The sequence below is a fragment of the Cavia porcellus genome, unplaced genomic scaffold (assembly GCF_034190915.1).
Source record: "Cavia porcellus strain 051 isolate PalLab524CR breed Dunkin Hartley unplaced genomic scaffold, mCavPor4.1 scaffold_29, whole genome shotgun sequence".
Taxonomy (NCBI): Eukaryota; Metazoa; Chordata; class Mammalia; order Rodentia; family Caviidae; genus Cavia; species Cavia porcellus.
Genome location: NW_026947512.1, coordinates 7,271,019 through 7,295,737, shown reverse-complemented (window position 1 = coordinate 7,295,737; position 24,719 = coordinate 7,271,019). Strand labels below are relative to the sequence as shown.

The window sequence follows — 24,719 nt, the reverse complement described above, 5'->3', positions numbered from 1 at the left end:
AGTCAGTCTTACCTCAGTGGTAGATGAATGCTAGCATAGTACACACTACAGAATTCCAAGAATAAGGATATTTTTCTAAGGTGCTTTAACTCATTTTATCTGTAACAAATGCTAAAAAGTAAAGTTTTATTTTGTAGGGCAATAACCCATGCAAGGTAAAACAGAATGAAACGTAAGTTTCTGGACCCAAGTCACCCAATTAATTTCAGTCAGTGGCAGAAAACAAAACAGGCCTCTTCATTTTTTAACCACTGTGAAAGCTAGAAACTGACAGGATGTCACATAGAAACCTCACCTTTAGTGATGCTGAGTGTATTATCACCACTTGCTACAAAATCATAAAGTGCAACAAAGAGATTAGGGTCACTCTCAGTGGCTCCAAGTAAGTTCTCCTTGGAGCTCCACCTGATGGCTTCAGTCAGCGCCTGGGATTCAGCATCACAACCGTAGGGGCGGTGCAAAGCTTCTGAAAGACACAAAAAGGGAAAGGAATTGATACACACAGCTCAGCTGCTGGTCTGTAATGACAACTCCAAAGTGGGACAGAACTATACACTTCATGGAGTCATGAAGGAACAAATAGGTACTGCATTTCCTAAGCATGAAGCTGCCATTTATTTGTTGAAAATATAAAAAATAGTGAAAAGACCACAAAACAGGAGCTTAGCTCTGATTTATATGCATTTACTAAAATCATACATAAATTAATAGCAAAGGCACAGGGTTTCTCCAAATGAAAAGAATTGTTATAGAACAAGACATGGTTATAAGTATTTTATAAATCCAGGTCCTCTATTTATACAAAAATTAAAGAAATAGTGCCTCTGGCAAAATAATCCTAAAACTACCTGATAAGAGAAGGAACATAACTTGGTTTAATACAAAATATCCTTAACATATAAAAGTATTTTTTTATGTTAAGATGACTTACAACTGTTCATTGTTTTATTGACTTTTTTTCTAACTTTTTTTTTGGTACCAGGATCAAACTTGCAACCTTGTGCTTGTCAAGCAAGCACTTGTGCCACTGAGTTAGCCCAGCCTTCTAACTCCAATTTCTTTTCCTGGGCAGATTTTTGTAAAATGTTGACAACTTAGCCATAGAAAACAAGTATAAATGGGGATTCATTGAGTTTATCTATGTGCAGTGGTTGAAGACTTGTAAGACCTATTTCTTCAAGGTTTTATAGTTTCTGTACTTACCCTAAACAGGTCATCTTTATACCATCCTAAAACACCTGTTTTCCATAACCCAGTACAAGTATACAAGAAATACACTGCTTTTTGAGCAGTGACTTTCTTGATCCTTGAGACTATTTAGTGGCTGTCTGCCAAAGCAAACTATCCAACTGTTTACATCATATAACATTTTTCTAGAATATTTCTCTCTTTCCAGGCCTTAGTTCAGATTCCCAGCACCTCTCACCTGGACTACTGCCTCCAGTCTTGTCTGCCTCAAATCCATCCTCCACACAGCTGGCAAAGTGATCTATTTAAGACAAAAATTTGACCACATCACTTTTCTTAAATCTCAATAGTTCATCACCAACTAAAGTCTCCTTACTATGTCTTCAAGACTTTTCATGATCAGAGAGTGAGGATCTACTTCTCCAGCTTCCCCTTAACCTTCTCCACATCTCTTTAACACACATGATGCTGCTTCCCACCTTGTGGCCTTTGTTCATGTAGTCCAATATACCTGGAATGGCACTGCTCTTCTAGTAATCAAATAACCTCCCTGTACAGAAGCTCATATCCACCCCCCTCCACCCTTTCCTTTCAAAAACATGACACTTTTTTTTTTAGACTGGGGATTGAACTCACGACCCTGCATTTGCCAAGCAGGCACTTATGCTGCTGAGCTAAACCCCTAGCCCACATGACACCTTTTCTACGGGAGTTTTCCAAACTTCACTATGCACCCTCTATCAATCTGCCAAGGTGAATTATCCAACTATCTGTGTCATATAACACTTGTTCTATCATGTCTCTCTCCTTTTACTCAGTCTTAATTAAAAATTGGCTCTATCATATTTAAATAGGAAAAACCTTTAAATCTGTGGTCTTAAGTCCTTCTCTACATTTTCTAAACTTCACAACAGACTCCTTAGGGGAGCTGCGGATGTAGCTCAGTGGTATACCACTTGCTTGGCAAGCATGACATCCTGAGTTCAATTTCCATACCAAACAACAACATACTCCTTAGGGATAACAACTGCATCATTTGAGAGAGGGGTGTCACAGATTAAATAATGTGGTAAGTATTATATTAGCTGAACTAACTTACCCAGAGTGACAGGAAACAACATAATGTATCTTAATCTTAAGAATCATATCACCCAGGGATAAAAATTGGCTTCAAAGGCAAACAATGGCACACACCTGTAAATCCCACCCTTGGGAGGCTCAGATAGTAGGATCATGAATTCAAGGCTAGTGTGGGCTTCACAGTGACACCTTATATGTATATATATATATATATATATATATATATATATATAAAATAAAATAAAATAAAAAATTAAGGCTAGGGGTATAGCTTTGTGTGGAAACCTCCGGTTCAATCCATAATACTATGGGGGAGGGCATCTTCATAACTATATGATACAGACAGAAACTCCTTCTGTAGGCTGAAATCTAAATTTCCCAATGAAGAGTTTGTTTCACTTTACCACATGCCTTCTGTTAGCTTGTGTCTAGATGTCCCCTCAAAGCCTCATGCGGTTATAGGTGAGGCTTTTTCAGAAGTGGCTGGATCAGACGTGTGACTGATTCATGGCACAATGCTAGGATAAGGGGTAATTACTAAATCAATCCACTGACTGGTTTGGTACCATCCTAATCCCAGAAGCCTGGATACAATGTAAAGGACAGAAAGAGCTTATCTTGCCCCTTGCTTGTTTTACTATCTTCTGTCTGCTATGAACTGTGTCTCTCGTGATGCTTGTCTGCTGTGCTACCCCTGCCAGGGAACAAGTTGACAATGGACTGAAACCTCTACAACCAGTGAGCTAAATGAACCTTTCCTCTCTTAACTTTGGGCATCAGGTATTTTGTCAAAGCATTAAAAAAGTCTTTCTCTGAAAAGAAATATAGTATATGTTTAACATTCTACAGTTAATCAAATTACATTTTATATTAGACTATTATGTTAAACTTAAAGATGTCCTGAAAAATTAAAACCTGCATGTTGCTCCTCATTTAAACAGAACTGCAGTGAATGGAGTAAATTGTGTGCTCGGATAATTTAGGATTACCAAATAAACAAAATCCCATGTTATAAGAAACATTCTTCAAATGGGTTTTATGTTCTGCATTTTTTTTATTTTAATGAAAAAATTATCAACTCCAGCAGATTTTCCACTGGTCTACAAAATGACGGTCTTTTATTAAAATTAAAAGCCTTGTCAAAAGAAATATAGGGAAAAAATTCACATTTATTGTGGTTCACACTGAACACAAGATCCATGTTTGATACATGGTTTTTGCCCATGACAGTGGTAACACAATGTTTTATAATTATTACTGTGATGATTACCAACAGTCTCAAGTAGATTTCATTCTTTTTAGAAGAGGAAAAAGTCTCTCATTTGAAAATGTAAGAAAATGTCAACTCTGAGAACCTGTGAACTATCCATGACCAAGTTAGATATATGGTATTAAACAAATACTGAAGTTTACTTAAACCCTTTAGAACAAAAAGTAGTATACATTTTATTTGGTTAAAAAAAAAAAATATATATATATATATATATATATATATATATATATTTTTTTTTTTTTTTTTGATCCAGGCAAAGTTGTATGCCACTAACTCAGCTATTTAGAGGGGACTAAAGAAAGATCACAAGTTTCAGGCCATTTTAGGCAATTCAGCAAGACCTCCCTCAAAATAAAAATAAAAAGGGGCCAGGGATTTAGCTCGGCAGTTCAAGCATTTGCTTGGCAAGCACAAAGTCATGAGTTTGTACCAAAATAAATAAATAAACAAAATAACAATAAAAAAGGACTCGAGGTGTAGGTCAATGGTAGAGCACTTAGCATATACAAAGCCCTAGCATTCAATCCCCAGTACCACAACACAAAGCAAAGCCAAAAGTCAAATGAATAAATTGTACAGACTGCCATACTCATAGAAGACATCACGAGAGGACAGAATATGAAATAAAACACTGGAGCCGGGATGATCAGGAATTCTGTACTGATGACTCAGGGTTTAAGGACATATCTGTAACAAGTGGCTCATCTCTTCTGGGGAAGAACTCCAATCCCAAATGAAGACTGTTAAAGGAAGGTTAGTTGCTTTAAAACCATGCTATGTGACAAAATGAGAAAGCAGAATGAGAGCCCATGGCACAATTTTATGTAAATTTAAAAGGTATATAAGCCAAATATACTGTATATTTCTCAAACATATAAAGTAATACATAAAGGATAAAAATCATTTTTTGGGCTAAAGTACTAAAAGAACCACAACTTTGAAGGCAATCATTTTCATTCCCTACTCCCCTTCCTCCCTGGTTTTTTTGGTTGAGTCAAAAGATCTTCCTTCCTTTCTTTCTTTTTTCTTCCCGCTCGCTGTTTTGTTCTCATGGAACTAAGGGCCAATTTCCTGTATAATCCGTCTGCACAGGATATCCACTGAAACACATCCTACCAACTAGCACAAAAAAAAAAAAAAAAAAAAAAAAAAACCAAAAACACCCAACACTTTCCCCAAAGAAAAAAATCCCAAATTTTTCTGAGACCAAGAATGCATGTATTACACACATATAAAATCACAAAGAGAGTTAATTAAAAGAGGAGAACAAGCTAAGACCAAAACAAGATGAAAGAAAAGCCTGAGACAAGAGCAAGTAGATGGCAGTGTTACTCAGTGGGTCTAGTCCTTGCCACTTTTCTCATCAGTTACAACAGACATGTCTGGATGATTCAGATGTGCTGTGCCCGCCTGAAGTGTGAAGGCTGAGAATGTTTTATTTTTGAACAATGTGAAGTGACTACTGAGAATTAAGATAACTTAGGAAGTTAACTATTCTTCCAATTAATTGCTCATATAAAGGTAGATCATGGACTTAAAGTGAGACAGTAGAAGACTTGGAATTTTACTTACATCTGTAAAGGTAGCAAAAATACCTTATGACAATTAAAGTAATCTGGTTTTTTTTTTCTATTGATACACTTTTAGAACACAACAAAAATAAAACTGAAGCAACAACTTTTACATAGTACCATGATTAAACAAAGTAAAATCTAGAATAAAGCTAAATTCAAACTCAGGTAATTATGAAGCTTAATGCTTAATTTCATTAAAAACACTTTCTCCTAACTTGTCATTTAATAATTTTTATCAATTAAATTAGAAATCTCTCAGGTTGAAACTGGAAAAGTTGAAAGTACAAAATTTTCAGTTTAGGCATTTTTAAGTATTTTATAAACTTAATTATCTTCCAGAATTGCTTCATATGATTGCATATTCTCTAAGGAGCTAACAATTTTTAATATCACTATTTAAATCTACTAACTATCTGGATAAACTATTCAATAGTTTAGTTGATACAATTTAAATTCTTTACACATCTTAATATAAGCTATCACATATTACTTACATATTCTTCTATTCAACAAGTATTTATTAAAATTCTATTGTAAAACACAGAAACAAAAATAGCTACATAAAACTTCACTAACCAAGAATGAAGATAACAGTAACAACAGTAGGTGAGATTAATTCTTAAATATCACTATTTATACTTGCGTACTGTGTTTATTTATCTTCTCCCCAACTATCATCTCCGAACCATACCTGTCGAGTCGAGGAGAGCGGATCCTGAGGCCTCGCTGCAGGGGCAGCAAAGCAACGCGTCCTGATCTCTGCCATAACTATTAGCTGGGAGTAGAACTGTACCCAGGACCATCCTTTGGCCAGAAGCACAGAAGTTAAACTGTTCTGTGTAAAGAGGAAGTCTTAGAATTCCACTCTGACAAGCAATGCCACATGCATGTGGCATTTACTCATGTAGCAGTGGCCACGGGGAACCAATGAAAGGGTGAGCACTCACAACTCCTCCAGTGGGTGGAGAGTAACCTGAAGAAAAGTATCTGGTAGTCAGGGAAACACTGAATCAGAATGACGTTACTTTAGAAGCTCTGGGGATACTTTAAAAACATGTAAGTAAAATTAAGACATATGGGTTACATCAAACACACATGAGTAACAGCTTAATAATAAAATAAACTAAGGACCTGTACATCAGAAAGGTTTTCATTTCTAAGGAGATGATGAGGTGAGACCTCAGAGAAATGTTTCCTTGGAGAAAACTGTTTACAATAAAACACCAAGTATCCTTTTAAAAGAGGAAACGCCTAATAAGACTCATCTTTTACATCATTCAAAATAGCTCAAGAAACCACAATTACAAAGATAAATAGTTACGATCTGATTCAGATGCACAGTCAAAAGCTAGGAGTAAGTGCTTTCACTTTGGTTCTGTAGCTTATACAGCTTAAAAGACTGCCACAATGGTACTGCAAATGTCTGATTATTAAAACTTTAAAAAGCAAAAATCTACTCTTTCTTAACAGAGAGGAACAAAATTAACGCTTAAGAACTTAAAAAATCAGGGTAGGCCGGGGATTTAGTTCAGTGGCATAAGTGTCTGCCAAAAAGAAGAAAATGAGGGTAATCTTCTGAGAATTACACTCTTAAAATCTAATGGATGACTTTGGTGGTATGTCTTTTTTTTTTTTTAAAGAGGGTAAAACAAAATAGAACAAAACAGAACAAAGCAGATCAGAAGAAAACAATGTAAGTGACACAGGATTTCAAAGCAAGACATCAGGGGATCAATAGTGGCTATCATTAACATCTCTTATTTTCTTCTAAGTAGTTGTCTATATCTTCACACACAATGAATTCATAAAAAACAAAATAATATAAAACAAAACAGAAGAATGAAGGTATTACAGGCCTTCAAAATCAGACAACAGGAAAATCAGCAATGGCTACTGTAATGTCTCTTGTTCTCTTCAAAATAGCTGTGTATATCTTCATGTATTTTTTTGGTGGTATGTCTTACAAAAATAATGGGCTGGGGATTTAGATCAGCGGCATAAGCGCCTGTCTTGCAAGTGTGCAGTCGTGAGTTGGATCTCTGGTACCAATAAAAAACAATAATAGTAATATTTAAAAAGTGTTCATAACTGTATCTGTCAACATTCACTGATCAATAAACATTTATGAAGTGCCTACTATACACCAGATACTCTTCTTGATTCATACAAGTAACAAGCTAACAGCTAATGAGTTAAAAGTTGAAACATAAAATTATAATTTAATGTTATTAGAGAAAGAATGACCTGATATTTATTAAGTTTTTTTAAAGCTATGAAATCAACCTTTATAAAGCCAGTACTGTCAACATCATGTAGAAAGAATTATACTAAAGCTTACTTCAAATAATGACTCAGAATTTCAAAGACCAGACTGAATTTCTCCTCTGGATTATAAAAAAGAAATTATGAAAAAGGATCTCTATAATCCATGTTCTACCCATATGTAAATTCTATACCATAAATTTACTAGTCAGTAAAACCTATTTAGATTATCAATACATTTTAATTGCTATAATAGTTACAAGAGGAGAAAATTAACAAAATGTGTTAAATACATAAAATGTAGTATTACTTAAAAAGGAACAAAATTTCAATATGTGCTATAAAAAAGATAGGAATGAGACAGATGCAAAAAGGCAAATATTGTGTGGTTTATGTGAAAAAGCTACCAATTTTTCTAGTTCTCAAAAGCTAATTCTACAAATGGATAGTTGCACAATACTGTTATATTTACAGCTAGTCAAGTGCAAACCTAAAAACACTTAAAAGGATAAACTTTGTTATGGATATCTTGTCAAAATAAAAATTTAAAATTAAGATTGCTGGGGTTTCCAAAGATCTTTTCTGTATATGGGTTGTGTGTCATTCTTTACTGTATTTGAAATTGAAATCACGAAATGTTAGTACCATTTATTAATTATAAAATAACAAATACATTGATTTAAATAATAAAAGGAAAGCTGGGTATAGTGTTGCATGCCTGTCATTCTAGCACTAAGAAGGCAGGAGGATCACTAGTAAGTCTGAAGTCAGCCTGGGCCAGGAAAGCAAGTTCAAGGCCAGCCTGCACTACACAGCAAGACCCTGTCTCCATAAATAAATACACGAAACAAACTAATGGTATTTCAGGCTACTAATATACACAACTTAGACAAATTTCAAAAACATTATGCTGAGTTTCCCAAAGAAGTCAATAGCAAAAGAATGCAATTTTCAAAAGGCAAAACCATTGCAGTTGCCAGGGGTTGGGGAAAACAAAGTGAATTTTATTTATTTTTTTGATGGGGTGATATTCAGCAACCTGACTGTGGTAGCAATTACACAAACCTATATATGTTTTAAAATTTATATACTATACAGTAAAAAATGGTCCATCTTACTATATTTTCTTTTACAAAATTTTTTCTCTTTGAATTTTCAGTGTGGAATCCAGGAGTAAGCAATGAAAAACTCTCATACTTAGCACAAATAGAAAGAAAGGAAGAACAAGTGATAAGGACAATCAAGGAAGGACAAGAAAGCTATGAGAAATTGAAAAGGGTGATACTTGAGGATGGATCAATAGTCACCTACTGTTGAGATGTTAATAAATAAATACAAAAGTTTTCATTTCTTTTTAAAACTGTAAGAAATTTTCTGTATTCTTACAAATCTTCAAAAGCTTTATGAGTTGGAGGTGGTGGCGAACAACTGTAATCTCAGCACTTGGGAGGCTGAGGCAGGAGGATTGTTAAATTCAAGGCCAGTCTGAATGACACAGAGACTCTGTCTCAAGAAACAAGACAGACAGACAGGAAGAGAAACAGGGAGAGAGACAGAGTGAAAGATGATGGGCAAAAATCCTCCTTTACTGGAGACACATTTGTAGACTCTCATCATCCCAGAGATTGCCCTAAAAAAAAAAAATCAGAAAAAAAAAAAATGTTCTGTTTCATTCCATAAATTCATCCTCAATTTCTCCACCTTAGGAAACCTAAAACTTAACTCTTTTTTCCTGTCATTTCTCTACAAATTTATTCTTCCTGAAGTTTAGTTTATGTAAACTAAAGTGCTAAGCCACTGTTCTGTATTACTTATCACTCTGATTTCTCATGCCTGAGTTAATAAATTTGTTAGTCCTTTGGTTAATCGGTCTTTTGTTACAGGGATCTGTAACAAATCAAGTACAAATTCAAAGAGCCTGTAGAAAAAGTATTTCCTTTCCAAAAAGTGAAACAATTCCCATTTCTTTTGCTAACTATATTTTAATATATTCCTAAAACTATCATTTATTTTGCTGTTTATTTTATAAGCTGTGGTTGACACTGCATCAACTAATAGGAAATACATAAAGTACAACTTTCACTGGTACTTTTTTGTTTTGTTTTTTGAGATGGTTTCACTGTGCAGTGCAGCCTGGCCTTGAACTCACCATGTAGCTCAGACTGGCCTTGAAATCACAGTGATTCTCTTGCCTCCACCTCTGGAGCACTGGGATTACTGGAGTGAGCTACAATGCCAGACTAAAACTGGCACTCCTATGACTGCATATGACAAAGAAAAAATTTGATTCAGCTATGTGTAGGTCTACAATTTCAAACAGCTTCACCAAGAAGCTCTTATTTTTATAACCACACACGTGACCTTGGAGTGGAGCACCATCCCAGATGAACTTCCTCACAATTGACCACCTATCCCTTTTTCACAACAGCATGAAACACAGAACATAAAAGACACCAATGCACAGAAAGGTACTTCTACAACAGGAGTCCTTTAGTACTTTAGGATCTAATGGTAGACCTTAAAAACTGATCTGTAAACTGGCAGCTACTGTGCCCCTTGCTAAGGCTCCCAATATAACAGCTGACTAGAAATTCTAGGGAGAGTACCAATTCTACATTCTACAACTTTACTCTGAGCACTCACCTCTCTCCTGTTTCTTTCATGTATTCAAGACTTTAGGAACAAAAACTGGCTTTCCATCAAAAAAAGAGTAAGACTCCTATTTGTCAATAAACTTTTCGTTCTTGTGTGTGAAGGGTGGGTGGGAGAGGAAGGGTGTTGGGGATTCAATCTTGGGCCTTGAACATGCCAGGCAAGTGTTCTATCACTGAGCTATACTGTCAGCATTCCCACCTCCCCCCACCCATCCCTTTTTCTTTTAATCTAAGAGCTCAGGCTGTATTAGGCAGCCTGGATTCTGGTACTTAAAAAGATAAAATCTGGGTTTAACATTATCATTTGTAAAACAGGAAAACTAGTAAGAACCTCAAGGGGTCCTTAAAAGTTTAAATGCATAGAAGGACTCAGTAGAGATCTTAACACCATTAATTTAAAACCTTCTTTCTATAGTCTAAGAGAGGTGACTTACTACTTTGAAAATCAATCTATTAAAAGATAAGATAAACTTTTAGGGAACAAGTTGAAAGCTTTAGTACAGCTAACAGGAAGTAAAGGTACAGCAGTAACAAATAGGCTAAGATTAACTCTGTGTGTGTATCTTTTTGAGACAGGGTCTCGCTATGCAGTTCAGGCTGGACTTGGCTCACTTTGTAGTCCAGGATAGTCTTGAATTTGCAAGGATCCTCCTGCCTCAGTCTCCTACGTGCTGGGATTACAGGAGTGTGCCACCAGGCCTGGCAAGATTAACTCTCTTTAGGGCTGGGTGTGGTAGTTTACACCTGTAATCCCAGCACTCAGGAGGCTGAGGCAGGAGGATCTCTGTGAAACACTATCTCAAAAACACTAAAGATTAGCTTAGTTCTCTTTAGGATAGTCATTAATAGGAGTAATAAGGAGGTTTCTTTTTCATAAAGTTTCTCATTCATTGAAAAGTCATGACGACATTTTAATCAGGACTATGTATACCCTGTTATATTCAAATCCTTTTTTTTTTTTTTTTTTTTTTTTTTTTGGTACGAGGAATCAAACTTAGGACCTTGTGGCTTCCCAGGCAGGCACTGTGCCACTGAGCTATCGCCCCGGCTCAAATTCTGCATTTCTTTTAAGGTGTGCTTTAAGTTCCTGGATTCTTTTTGAACCTGACAGATTGAGTATCACTTGCTTTACCTATGCTCACAGACCTTTCTGCCTAAAACAGCAGCTGCTGTACAAATCTGGGACATCTTTGTACCTTATTTGCTACAGTTTACTACTCCCAGTTTTTACAGGGATTTTCCCTTGAAGTAATATTAACTATTTATAGACACTGAATCAACATGCTTCTCTGGTCAATGAAACCAGCAAAGCACTTTTCTAATAAAAATATGATTGATAAGAAGAACCAACTGAGCTGGGTGTGATGAGGCTCACCTGTAACCCTAAACACTGTGAGAAGCTGAGGCAGGAAGATCACAAGTCTGAGCCCAGCATGGGCAATTCGACCATTCAATGAGACTCTGTCTCGATAAAAATACTAAAGGGCTGGGAATTTAGCTCAGTGAAAAGGCTCTGGGTTTAATGTTCAATGGCAGAAAGGAAGAAAAAAGAAAGGCAGCCAGCGTGTCTGCCTCATTGTAAAATTTAAATGTGAGAGCTCCTGCTAGAAAAATGAAAGCTAAAACAGCAACTTTTCTGTTTGTCAGATAAATTTCTTTCATAATCACTGCTCAAAATCAACTGTGTTGGTACAAATCTATAACACTGGCTACTCAGGAGGCTGAGGCAGGAGAATCATAAGTCTGAGGCCAGACTGGAAATTATTTACTAAAAGGATAAGATTCTAAGGGCAGCACTGAGTATTAGAGGATTACAGACCATTGTAAAAAATCTCAGTTGTTATCACCACTTTTGAGAGTTCACCTATGACACTATATCTAGTCAAACAATATACCCAGGTCCATACAGGATGCACTTGCTTCTATCAGAGTAAGAAACTTGTCTAACTACATAAACATAGGTGTCAGGCTACTCTGAATTCAAAATCTTCTAGGAAATAGGAAGAAAATAATACTATAACTTCAAGACCAGACCAAAACAAAAAGAACCTGGGTGGTTAATAATTAATACTTTTTCAAACCAATACAAAATATGGTCCAACATTACAGATATTTCTCTATTAATGACCTACTAAGTTAATGACAGGCGTTTGCTGTTTGGACTTAAGACCTGCCGCTCGGACTTATTCAGCCATCACTGCGCAAGGGTGCAGGGGACAATTCTATACAGTTTTTTTTTTTTTACAGAACTTCAATGTCTTTTTCTTGTACTGTCTACTTTGTTTATACAGTATTGTAATTTTTCTGATTCACTGTATAGTACTGCAGTTTTATGTTGTTATGCATTACAGTATGGCATGTAAGTTACGTAAATAAAAGCAAGTCATCAAGTTGGAATTTCCTTTGACCATTTCTTTGTTCTGAATACTGTAATGTACACATATATACAGTTCCTCATTTAGCAACCAATTCACTTAACATCAAAGGAACAGAAAGTTGTTAAGTGAGGAATGTGTTCCTAAAAGACAACCTTGAAAATTGTACTGAAGGAGAAAAGAAAGCAAAGAGGGCTGACTGAGGTTAAAGCCTTTTGTGGTCCTGAACAATGTCTCTGACCTTCATCTTGCCATAATTCACCAAAAAGCCCTGACATTGACTACAATTATCAACCTAAGCAAGCAGTCTACATACACTTTACTGTTTTATAATGTCCCAGCCCAAAGTACCTATGAAAATTCTTCCCAAAGCTACATAATACACCTCCTCTGAAATAAAGTTTTAGTAAATAGTGTTACATTTCCAGTGGAACTTTAGAAACCAACCAACACTCTGAAAAAGGCCCAGGAGACAAAGTCCTTAATATGGGTCAGTAAATCGGTTACATGAGAAATTGGTCCCCATTAGAAGGAATGACCTCAGATGAGTCAATAAAATGATAGATACTGTTGACATTTAGACAAAAGAACTCAGACTTATTACAGCAAGTAATTTGTAGCCACTCTAAGTCTGGGAGAAGTAAGAACACACTGTGCTATCTGAAGAGACTGACAGGCTCTTGGTGATTACTGGAGTTAAGAGTAAGCCTGCTGCACCAAGCTAAACAAGAGAACAGTAAGGAGCTGGCCATGGAAAGGAGAACAGAGTCAAAAACATTTTTAAAGAACAAATTTGATAACTGCCTGAAACAGAATACGGAAGCATTTTTCCAGAGGGGAGGCTCCATTGAACTGTGGATTGCAAGGATGAAAGAGTACATACTCATTGAGAACCGGACAATGGAAAAACAAATTGAAGACTTTCACCTAAAGGGAACAGTGTACTTGAATTGCAGAGCCCTGTGTTTCAGTCTTGCCAGGCCCTGCTGTTAAAAGTTAATGGAGGAAACAACGAAAGAAAAAGAGAAAAAAGTTAATGGGAAGCAAGTATTGTGATTTATTTTTTAAATGTAGTTTTGTGGAATATCTTTTTGTTGGTACTGTCTTAACATTTTATTTATTTGGTACCAGGAATCAAACTCAGGAACTTGCACTTGCCAGGCAGACACTTGTGCCAGTGAACTATATTGTTGACCAAGGACTGGGATTTTAATAATTCTTTTAATGTGATTTTTACAGTTTTTAGATATGTTTGTAATAGGTTAACTAGCCAAGGCATTGTGTTTTAACCTTGAATTTTGATCACCCTTTGAATATTTTACTTTCGGTGTAGAAATGCATGCAGTAAGAAATATATATATATATATATATATATATATATATATATAATTTTATATTAATGTTAATCTGAGTAAGCCAAGACATGTTAATTTCACACAAACCTGCCACTAGAGAAGATGGTTTAAGGAAATGTGCCTGGTTATCAAGTTGACCAGGGGTGGATTGTGGTGAACTGATAATTGATGGTCAATTTGTAACAGCCAGCTGAATTGAATCAACAGGACGCTGGATGTGGAGGGTCTACCTGAAAATTGTTGGCAACAAAATAAAAAGAACTCTAGAGGGAGAGGTGATTCTCCTGGAGAAGCTTGCCATGTTGGCTTTCCTAATATGAACTCGGCTCTTCTTATCGTCAGAGGAGCATGGGACCTTGTTGCTGAGAATTGCTGTGGTTCCCTTTGGGGGAGCTTTGGCCCTTACTGTAAGCATTGCTTCCTGGTTCCAGAGGGGAAGATGGTATGCTGTTTAACCTCCCAGAGAAGCTTGCTGCTTTGGATTTCCTGATTCGAATTCAGCTGCTCTCATAGTTGGAGGGGCTCAGGACCTCACTGCCACTGAGGATGGCAGTGCTACTTTCTGGAGGAACTCTGGTCCTTACTTTGAGTGTCACTTCCTGTCTCCAATGCAAATCCTTCAGCCTACTGGCACAGATCCCTCATTCTACTGGTGCAAACTTTCTAGCTTCCATCACTGACCTTTGGGCTTTCCCAGCACAGATCCATAAAACAAACTTGCATCAGACATTATCATGGGCTCCCAGCCTCCAGCTGGACTCATGGAGGGCATTGTCATGAGCTCTAGGTCTTCAACTGCAATCAGGTAGGACACTGAAATCAGGCAGGATCCAGGTCCTCAGCTGGCTTTTTTGGCTTGCTAGTATGTGAACAGATTTTCTGAACTCTTTTGTACTTGACTCTTTGACTATTATAAAATAAACTATAAAGTATGTGTCATGTTTTAAATTGTTTCTCTTGCAAATCTACTAGGTGAAGCCATTCACACTCATCCCTTTTCATTATCAACTCCAGGCCAACGGCTGTAGGATTAAGTTTCCTATGGCTGTTGCAATTATAAACTAGATGCCTTAAGCCAACAAAAACCTATTACAAGCAAAAATATGTTTTTTGTTTTTGTTTTTTTTTTTTTTTGTCTTTTTCCTTTTTATTGGTACCAGGAATCGAACCAAAAATATGTTTGTAATAGGTTAGGATTTTGTTTGTAATAGGTTAGGAAACCTTGTAGCTTTTTGGTTTTTGCAGTACTTAAGACTGAACCCAAACTTTTGTGCATGGTAGGCAAGCACTCTACCACTGGACTGTATCTCCTTGCTCCCCGCCCCCCGCTTTTCTAAGACAGGGTTTTGATAAATGGCCCAAACTAGCCTCAAACTTGTACTCCTGACTTAGCCTCTTGAGTGGCCAAGATTACAGGTGTGTGCCATTATACTTCGCCATTCTATCATCGTTTTAGAGGATACAAGTCAGAAGTCAGTACCCTTCAGACAAATCAAGAAATCAGTAAGGCCACAGTTCCCTTGGATGGTGTAAGGGAGAATACATACGTTTCCCCTTCCTAACACTACAATCATCAAAGCCAGAATCTTCAAATTTCTCTATTCCACTATGTGCAGAAACCTCGCTTTTGATGGCATGTAGGGCCCAGCTCAATAATCCAAGGTAAAAACCTACAACACTTACAAAGAAAGACCACATCACAATTCTATTCCTACCCATAACCCATCCCTTTTGTCCACAGGAGGTACATCCAAAGGTTGTGCAGAATAGGACAGAGAACTTTTGAGATGTAAACTTACCACAGCTCCCAAATCCCACTAATCCAAACACTATCCTGAGTGTCATTCTGATCATTTGTCTCTTACAGCCTATGGCCGAACAACCAAAACTCATTTTGTTCCTACTCTTCAGTCATTTCTTTTTTGATCTGTGTACATGTGTACATGTCTGTTTTGTTGCTGCTAGTAGTATAACCCAGGCATCTAAACTAGAAAACCTGTTATCATTCTAGATTCCTTTATTCCCAATTCTTTTTACCATTATATCCTAAAAACTTTATTCTAACAATACTTCTCAAACTTAACTGTTCTTCTCCATCTATTACAGCTGTCTTTATTCAGAATGTCTTTATTTCTCTGCCTGAACTGTTACAACATTCATCTATCTGACCTTCATGATTTCCATCTCACCATGTTAAACCTTGTATCTACATTGCCTCTAAACTTGTATTTTCACAAGGCAAATCTCAGGTTATGGTTCAACTTTTTTTAATAGGTTCTACACAGTTCAGTTTTAAAATCCTTAGCATAGTATACAAAGGATCTATTATGGTCTGGCCCCTGCTTGCTCTTCTAGTTTCATCTTCTACATGCCCCTGCTTACACTTAATGCTCAGTCTTAGACAGGAGTCCCTTGGTATACATGAGGGATTGGCCTGCAGATCCCTTGCAGATACCAAAATCTGTGGATGTACAAGGTTCTTATATAAAATGGTTTATTTGCATACAAATGAAGCACATCCTCTTGTATACTTTAAATCAACTTTTGGATACCTAATTCAGTGTACATCTGTACAGTTCTTATACCAAATTGTTTAAATGACAAGAAAAAACTCTGTATATGTCCAAGATAGACACAATTTTCCTGAATATTTCAGTCACAGTTGGCTGAATCTATGGATACAGAGCCCAGAGGTAGATGGCCAAATGTTCAGCCCTACAACAGTTTTCTAAAAATTTTAATGTGCTAATTTTGAACATACTGAGCTCTTTTCCTCCTCCCCTCCACCACTACATCCCATTAAACGGCAGAGACTGTGTGTCTTACTCATACAATGGTAACTCAGTTCACAAACTCAACTTTTTCTATGATTCTGGTCACAAACCAAAAATGTTGAATTTGATTCAGTTCTTATCTAACTCAGTTTGCAACCAGAATCATGGAAAGAATCAAGTTCATGAACTGAGGTATTACTGTATTCATTTTTCCAGCATATGCATTTAATAAATTTTTTCTGATACATCATTTTTTCTTACTCATAAAACCCATACTTGTCCATTTTCTAGAATTCTTGTTTGTCTGTTTGTTTGAGACAGGGTCTTGCTATGCAATTCAGGTTGGCACTGAACTCACTTTGTAGCCCAGGCTGGCCTCAAACTTGCAGCAATCTTCCTGCCTCAGCCTCCTGAGTACTGAGATTACATGTGTGCACCAGCACACCTGGCCATTTTCTAGAATTCTAAATAATAATATTTACATAATAATGAAGACAACAGTTGTCAGGATTCCTGTATTATGAATTTGTGACTCTCAAATTTCATGTGTTGGAAACTTAACCCACAAAATCATATGTTAATGCTACTGGAAAGGTAGAACCACTAAGTCATAAGGACTCTGTTCCCATTAATAGATTAACACATTCATGAATCAATGAACTATTTTGGCAGTAGTTTTGTTGCAAAGTAAGCTTTCTCTGGCTTGCTTGCCCTACTGCACCATGGATGTTCTTTGCCATCCCATGAAGCAGCAGAAAAAGACCTCACCAGACACTGAGCAGAGACCAACACCATGCTTGGACTCTGCAGCCTTCCAAAACCAAGAGTTGAATAAACCCCTATTCATCTTGGGTATTGTCACAGCAACAGGAAACAGACTTAAAGAATCCCCTTATCCAGAAATACTGACTGGTAACATTTTCATACATTTTTAGCTAGTCTTTTCCTTATCTTGCTCTTAAATTCTGCAGTGTCTACTTTTACAGCCATTTTTAGCCTTAAGACTAAAATTAAAGACATAACCTACCAATTCCTATAACTAAGATCTGGAACATGGCAACAGTCAGAATTTAGTCTAGAGATTTGTCTGGAACCCGTGCTAATTTCATTTCATTTCTATTTTTATTATAGTTAGATTCCTATCTGTGGACTCATAAAAAGTAAAATGGTTTTAAGAAAGAAGTTCAAGGCAACTTCTTGTGGTTAAGTATTAGACTTGGAACTTCTCAGTGGTTAAAGTATTATTTGTGAATTTAAATAAATGTTATATATTTACAAAGCTATATGAAATTATTTTAACCCTCAACTTTTTTTTTTCATTTTTTTAAAATTGAGGGCTAACAAAATTTAAAATGAAACATATTTGGGCCCATCCTTAAAGTAGATTCACACATTCTCTCTGGTGGCCCAAACACTAGCTCTCTAAAACTATAATTTTCAAACTCAATACAGTTCTTAATATTTGACTATTTCAGAAACTTATGATAATTAGCTTAAATTTTTATTTAATTCTAAACATCATGCTTATTTATATCTATGAAAGAGAAATTGAAAGTACATTCTCATCTCACCCAGCTTTCCATTTCCAAAGATATATCAGTATCTTTAACTCTAGCCTCAAAGAAACAGAAGATTTGCTGTGCTTTTTAATATTTAGACACGCTAACTGGTCACATTTTCTTTACCTACTCGATCTTTCTCCTGACTCTTTTTGTCTAACTAGAGAGCTAAATGTAAAATTCAGTCCTAACTAACCATGTTTCTTCAATCGGATCGGAGGCCAAAACCACTGTAGTATGCTACCTGGCTCAATTTCATGTGTAGATGTCATCCCTGAAAGATGATCTTGGGTAAGTGAGTAATCTTGGGTGGGACTCAGGAATCCTGTGTTCTGGCCAGAAAAATCTCTTAACATCATCTAACAGAACGCCATTCTCACTATTTCTTACATTATCAGTTACCCTGAAATACTTTTTGAAGGTGTATTTGTGCTTGGAAACCATTTGCAGACAAGAACCTTTAACAATAAAGTTGTTTGCATTTCACAATGAGACTGCTGGCTTTTTTCTGTATTGATCACTGTATTCTGCATATAGCAGATACTCTAACTCTACTGATACTATTATAAATTATAGCTCATTATCTATGTCCCTGAAGAATAGATACTATTATCACCAAATGTCAAGTCACTGAATTTAAGTCCCAAGGCTTGGTGAAACCAGTCTTACTCAATTCCAAAGCCCATATTCTTTCCACTGCACCAAGCTATCTTTCTAATGCAATACAAAATAATACAAAAGACCTGAAAAAGTCCTTGTTGCAGTTTGATTTTGGAACGCCTCCCAAAAAAACTTGGTCTCCAGCCTTTGGCACTAATGGGGAGTGGTACCTTGAGAAATTACACCAAGGGGAAGGATGTTATGTTATTGAGGGTGTATATTCTTGAAGGGAAGGCTGGGACCCTGACCCCTTTCTGTTTTCTGTTTACATCTTGTCATGTAGTGAGCAGCTCTGCTCCACTGCATGCTCCCTGCCATGATACTCTCCCTTGCCATATGCTTAAAAGCAATGGAGCCAACTGATTAATCATGGACTGAATCCTCAGAAATCATTAAAACTTTCCTTCTTTAAACTGATTTCTCTCAGATATTTTGTCAAGAGTGCAATATCAAAATAACCCAGTGTTGTTCTTCTACAGAAGAATTTGAACATAGGTTCCCCAAGTGAGCTGTTCTTCATTCATTCATTCATTCATTCATAGGATGACATTCAAGAGTCAAACCTAAGGCAATAGTTAGAATGATATGCATGTACTTAAAACCAATCTGTTATAGCAAAGGAAAGTAGACACATCTACTATTTACTGTAGCAGCACAGTAATCCCAAATTTTTCCACAGATGATACGCAATGACTCAGTGAAGAATTTTTAAGAATTTTTACAGGCTATGCCAGAACTTGCAATTCATCCAGTAATGTAACATTTTCTCTAAGAGGACAGGACAACTTACATCTCTTTTTGGCACAACCTTATCAGACCAAATATGGAATAGACTGTGTCTCCTTTTTTGATTTTTACTCAAAGAAAGGATGAGTTAAAAACAAAAACCTTCCTTTGGTATATGACTTATTTCATCCAAAAGGAAGTAATGCATGTGGTAAGAATACATACATAAAATATATATATATATATTTCTATAGTTTCTCTAACATCTTCTAATACATCTTCTAATTTTTGTGTATCATCCTGTTGTAGAGAACAACAATCTTTTCATATGACACTAAAAATCAAAATACCTCGGGGGCTGGGGATTTAGCTCAGCGGCATAAGCGCCTGCCTTGCAAGCAGGCAGTCGTGAGTTCGATCCCTGGTACCGATAAAAAGGAAAAAGACCCCCCCCCAAAAATTAAAATTAAAAAAAAAGCTCATTCTTTCTGTTTCAAATCTCTGGTGTTAGTTCTCTAGTACCTATGAAGAATATGTCAATGTGTACATATACTTGGATATTGGCTGCAAGCTATTTCTTGCCGGCTGACTTCAGGTATTTCAAATTGTCTTAACTAAGAGAAACAAAGGACTCTATTCATAACCTTTATTTCAGCAGCTACTGACTATCCAAAGCAACAGAACCCTAATGCTGTATGGCATAAATGTTAAAGGTAGTGTGTGAAGATATGAACAACTATTTCAAAGAAAACAAGAGACATTATGGTAGCCACTGCTGATTTCCTGTTGTCTTGTTTTGAAGTCCTGTGTTGCTTGCATTAGTGCTGTTTTGATCTGCTTTGTTGTTTTATTCTCTTTTAAAAAAATAAATGTTAAAGGTAAAAAGAAAAAACTTGAAATTAAAAAACTATTTTAGGTCAGGACATATTAATACGTAGTTTTGTTCACATAATCTATAAAAGTTTAGGATTCAGCTGGGCATGGAGGCACACATCTGTAACCCCAGCACTCTGGATGCTGAGGCAGGACCACCATGAGTTGGAGGCCAGCCTGGGCTTCACAGTGAAACCCTCGCTCAAAAAAGGGAAGGGAGAGAGGAAAAGGAATGAGGAGAAAAGGAGAGAGAAAAGAGGAGAGGAAGAAAGAGAGAAGAAAAAATGGAAACAAAGCTTTTGTAAAAGTAGAAGGGAAAAGGGGTTTAAAAGGGAGGGTAGGGGAATGGGGGAAAAAAGAACCAAGTTATATACAAGTACAAATTCTCCATGATTGATGCAATCATTATATCATATCTAAAGTATACCAATAAACCTGATGAGAGACAGAGAGGTTTAGTGGGGCATGGAGGTGCGCACCTACAATCCTAGCTACTTGGAAGGCTTCAGCAGGTGGATTATAAATTGAAGCGAACTGAGCAAAACCCTGCCCCAAAATTGAAAAGGGCTGTGGGAGGCAGGGATGAGGGACTGAAGATATAGCCCAACATCCTCTAGGTTCATGCCTACAAAAGGAAGGAAGGAAGGAAAGGTTTAAAAGACATGCTTTGCAGAACTTTTTCTAGCTGTGTTTAGTAAGCACTAATAATAATAATACATCTTCCTTTTACTGGGTAACAAACATATAAAGTGTAAGAAAAATGAAAATTCATTTAAGTGTCACACTCCTGTGAAGCAGCTGTAAGTATGAACAATAAAGCCTAGTGGTTAAGAACACAGATTCTACATCCAGTTTCCCAAATTCTACCACCTAAAAGCTATCACCTTCACTTTAACATTTCTGTTTCTCACATCAAAGATTTAGCTCAGTAGTGTGGTGTTACCCAGCAACCGTGAGGTCCTGAGTTTGATTCCCAGTACCCTGGAAAAAAACAAAAAACAAAAAAACATTTCTCTCAGTTGCTTCATTTAAAAATAGAAAGTATAATAGTACTTAATCATAAAAGTAACATGAGGATGAAAGGAGCTATTTTATATAAAGAACCTGAAACAAAATAAGGGCTATGTAAGTGTTAGGTTATTGATGAAGATGAGAAAGTTGAATGGAAGATATGGATTCCAATCAGATGGCACTGGATGCAAGCTAAATTAATTGACTGATTCGTTCATTCATTTATTATTTGAGGATTGAACTCTGTGGCTTGGTACTGAACTGCATCCCTGACCCTTTTAAAAAATGTTTTATTTTGAGACAGAGTCTCACTGAATCACTAAATTGCCAAAGTGGGACTAGAACTTCCAATCCCCCTGCCTCAACCTCCCAGAGCACTAGGATTATAGGTATGTGCCACCATGCTCAATAGATTCAATTTAATATGGGCTTAAAATGCACATTAACAGGTACTTTCTTTAATCTGTAATCCATAAAACCTACATTCCACATCAATTTATTTTCCAATTCATATAGAGGGTCTATACTACTTCTCCAGAGGTAGGTAATACATAGTAAAATAGTCATACAGTACATCAAGGTTATGATAGCTTGCTAATGAAGCAGTAGTAGTCTTAGTCGAAACTCTAGCTCAACTTTGTTTCATAAATTAAGCCAATTTCTAATTCAGCCAATTACCTGATTTTCTGACCATAAAGTGAAGAAACTGATCTGTTTATGAAACTGGTGGGAAATATGGTGGCTTATTCCTTTCAAACCTGCCATCTATAATTGTTTCTGTAACTGAGGATCATTATGTAGAAGCTTTCTGGAATCTGATTAGTATCCCAGGATTTCTATATATTTTTATATTTGACTAACAACAAACTAAATACAGTTTTGTAACTGTATTCATATAGGATACTATATGTTTAAATATACACTTCTCTGAAGTGGCTTGCACTGATGATAATTTCTTATTCAAATAATTGTATAATATATAACTTGATTACATAATATATAAAAATATATAATATTAACAATACTTATTATAAATTGTATACATATAATAGTATTTGGTGTATTAAGTATGTAACTTTAGTACTATTCCTACATATTAAAATACTATTTAAATTCCAAACACTTGGAATTTGTATCAATATTGATCTTATTATTAGATTAGAATGTACCTAAGACATATCTAGTTATCTAGTCTCATAATAATGCTGTAGGGTGAATAATTTATACAAAATTGTACAGATTTTCTGCAATTCTCTTCTTCTTCCTCCCTATATGCTATATTGTATGATAAAACTTCATGCTTTGTTTTTTTTCTTTCTCTCTTTTTTTTTTTAACTTTTTTGTCTTTTTCTTTTTTATTGGTACCAGGGATCAAACTCACGACTGCCTGCATGCAAGGTAGGCGCTTATGCTGCTGAGCTAAATCCCCAGCCCCTCTTTCTCTGTTCTTTTTTATTGTGTTGTAGCAGAATGCCTAATTTAGAACATAATTACAAATATTCAATCTTGTCTGGTTGTGAAGGTCCATAATGCTTTCATTATTTTGTTTTCATCAGTTTTATACTATTCTGTTTTGTTTGAATTCATTATGCGTGAAGATATGGATAACTATTTCGAAGAAAACAAAGAGACATTATGGTAGCCACTGCTGATTTCCTGTTGTCTTGTTCTGAAGTTTTGTGTTGCTTACATTGTTTTGTTCTTACCTCTTTGTTCTGTTTTGTTTTATTCTCTTTAAAATTAAAAAAAATCAGTCAATGTAAGACAGGATGGGAGACATGTCTTTTTCATTTCAAGTTAATACTTAAATACAACTTGGGTCTTCTAAGCACCTGCATCCCCGGGTGTAAGCAGAGGAACTGCCTTGGCCCATGCACCTACAGTGACACCCTGACTTCCTTGTACACTCACAATCAATACATAGAACTGTGATACCAATGTTCAGACATGATCATAATGACCTCTCCCCCCGCTCAGCACTGAGGGTGAAACATAAGGCCATCATGCTGAACTACATTTCTAACCCTTTTTAAAAAAGTTTTCCTTTTAAGACAAGGTCTCACTAAGTCACTAAAGTGCTGGACTTGAACTTACAATCCTTCTGCTTCAGCTTCCCACAGTGTTTAAGAATTCCAAAGTCAAGTAAGACTAGAAAAGAAATGTCATTAAGTATTCCAAAGTCATGTAAAACTACAACAAATGAAAGTCTAATTTATCAAAACCATTAATCTACCCATGTTTATAGTAACTCTCCAAAAGCCAGTTATGCCACATAGCATGTTAGGTATCTCACAGTCTCTTCACTGAGCATTTCCAAAGCCTAGCATTCTAGAGAGCAAACTCTGACACTAATTGAGAGAAAGGGGAAAGGTTTGGATATAGCTGTGTATCAAGCACTTCATATACATCAAATTATCATTTAATTCTCATAGTAACTCTGACAAATAACTAATGTGTCTCAAATGACAAGGTGGCAGAGAAGAACTCCACAATTAAAACTCGGCCAACCGATTGTGAAGTTCTATAACGAATCTCTCTCTCTTTTTTTTTGTCTTTTTCCTTTTTATCGGTACCAGGGATCGAACTCACGACTACCTACTTGCAAGGCGGGCGCTTATGCTGCTGAGCTAAATCCCCAGCCCCTATAACAAATCTCTTAACAAGACAATAAGAAAAGCGGTAAGAACAAGACTTTGATGATGTACAAAAACCAAACAAAAATGAGTTGGGCCCTAAGAAAACAACTTTTAAAGACTGGCAAATGATTTGAACAGATACTTCAAAAAAGCAGCCATATGACAAACAGGCACATAAAGGTTTTCAGTATCACTGGTCATTATTGATATGCAATTTAAAACTACTATGAACATTACCCTGGGTTTGAACTCCAGCATGACGAAAAACAAAGTAAATCACAATGAGATACCACTAAATACCTACTATAGTGGCTATTAAAAAAATACATATAAATGTATATATGTGTATGTATGCATGTATGTATGAAATCTGAAGAGCTGGTGACACTGCTTAGAGTGGTAGTGAACCTATGGCACACGAGTTATAGCAGGCCTGTAAAGCCCTCTTCTGTCAGCACATGAACCACGTTGCCCAAGAAGCCAATCACTAGACAATGGATGTTTTTCTAAACTAAAACCTCACATTCAGGTTTAATTGCAGTGTTGGCACTTTGCAATAACTGTGTTTCTGGTTGCAGTTTGGCCATCTGGTTTCTAAAGGTTTGCCATCAAATTAAAAATGATACAGGCACTCTCCAAGGCAATCGGGCAGTTTCTTATAAAGTGAAATACTTGGAATATGATCTAGCAATCCTATTTCTGAGTATTTACTCTGGAAA

The 24,719-nt window shown here is 36.2% G+C and overlaps 1 protein-coding gene across 7 annotated transcripts in view; it reads right to left on the bottom strand.

The window, feature by feature from the left end:
• The window catches only part of Abl2 (ABL proto-oncogene 2, non-receptor tyrosine kinase), a 100,680-nt gene that overhangs the window by 33,818 nt on the left and 42,143 nt on the right, over positions 1 to 24,719 (bottom strand). For 3 of the 7 annotated variants that reach the window (XM_063239883.1, XM_005005841.4, XM_003474934.5), the window contains exons 2-3: positions 1,427 to 1,489; positions 296 to 466 (exon numbers count right to left, since the gene is read on the bottom strand). In XM_063239883.1, coding sequence (XP_063095953.1) covers positions 296 to 466; positions 1,427 to 1,489 — 234 coding nt within the window. Of the gene's footprint in view, positions 1 to 295; positions 467 to 1,426; positions 1,490 to 5,806; positions 7,047 to 24,719 lie in introns of those variants that run through there. The other 4 variants (XM_005005844.4, XM_003474932.5, XM_005005843.4 and 1 more) reach the window with 3 other exon arrangements.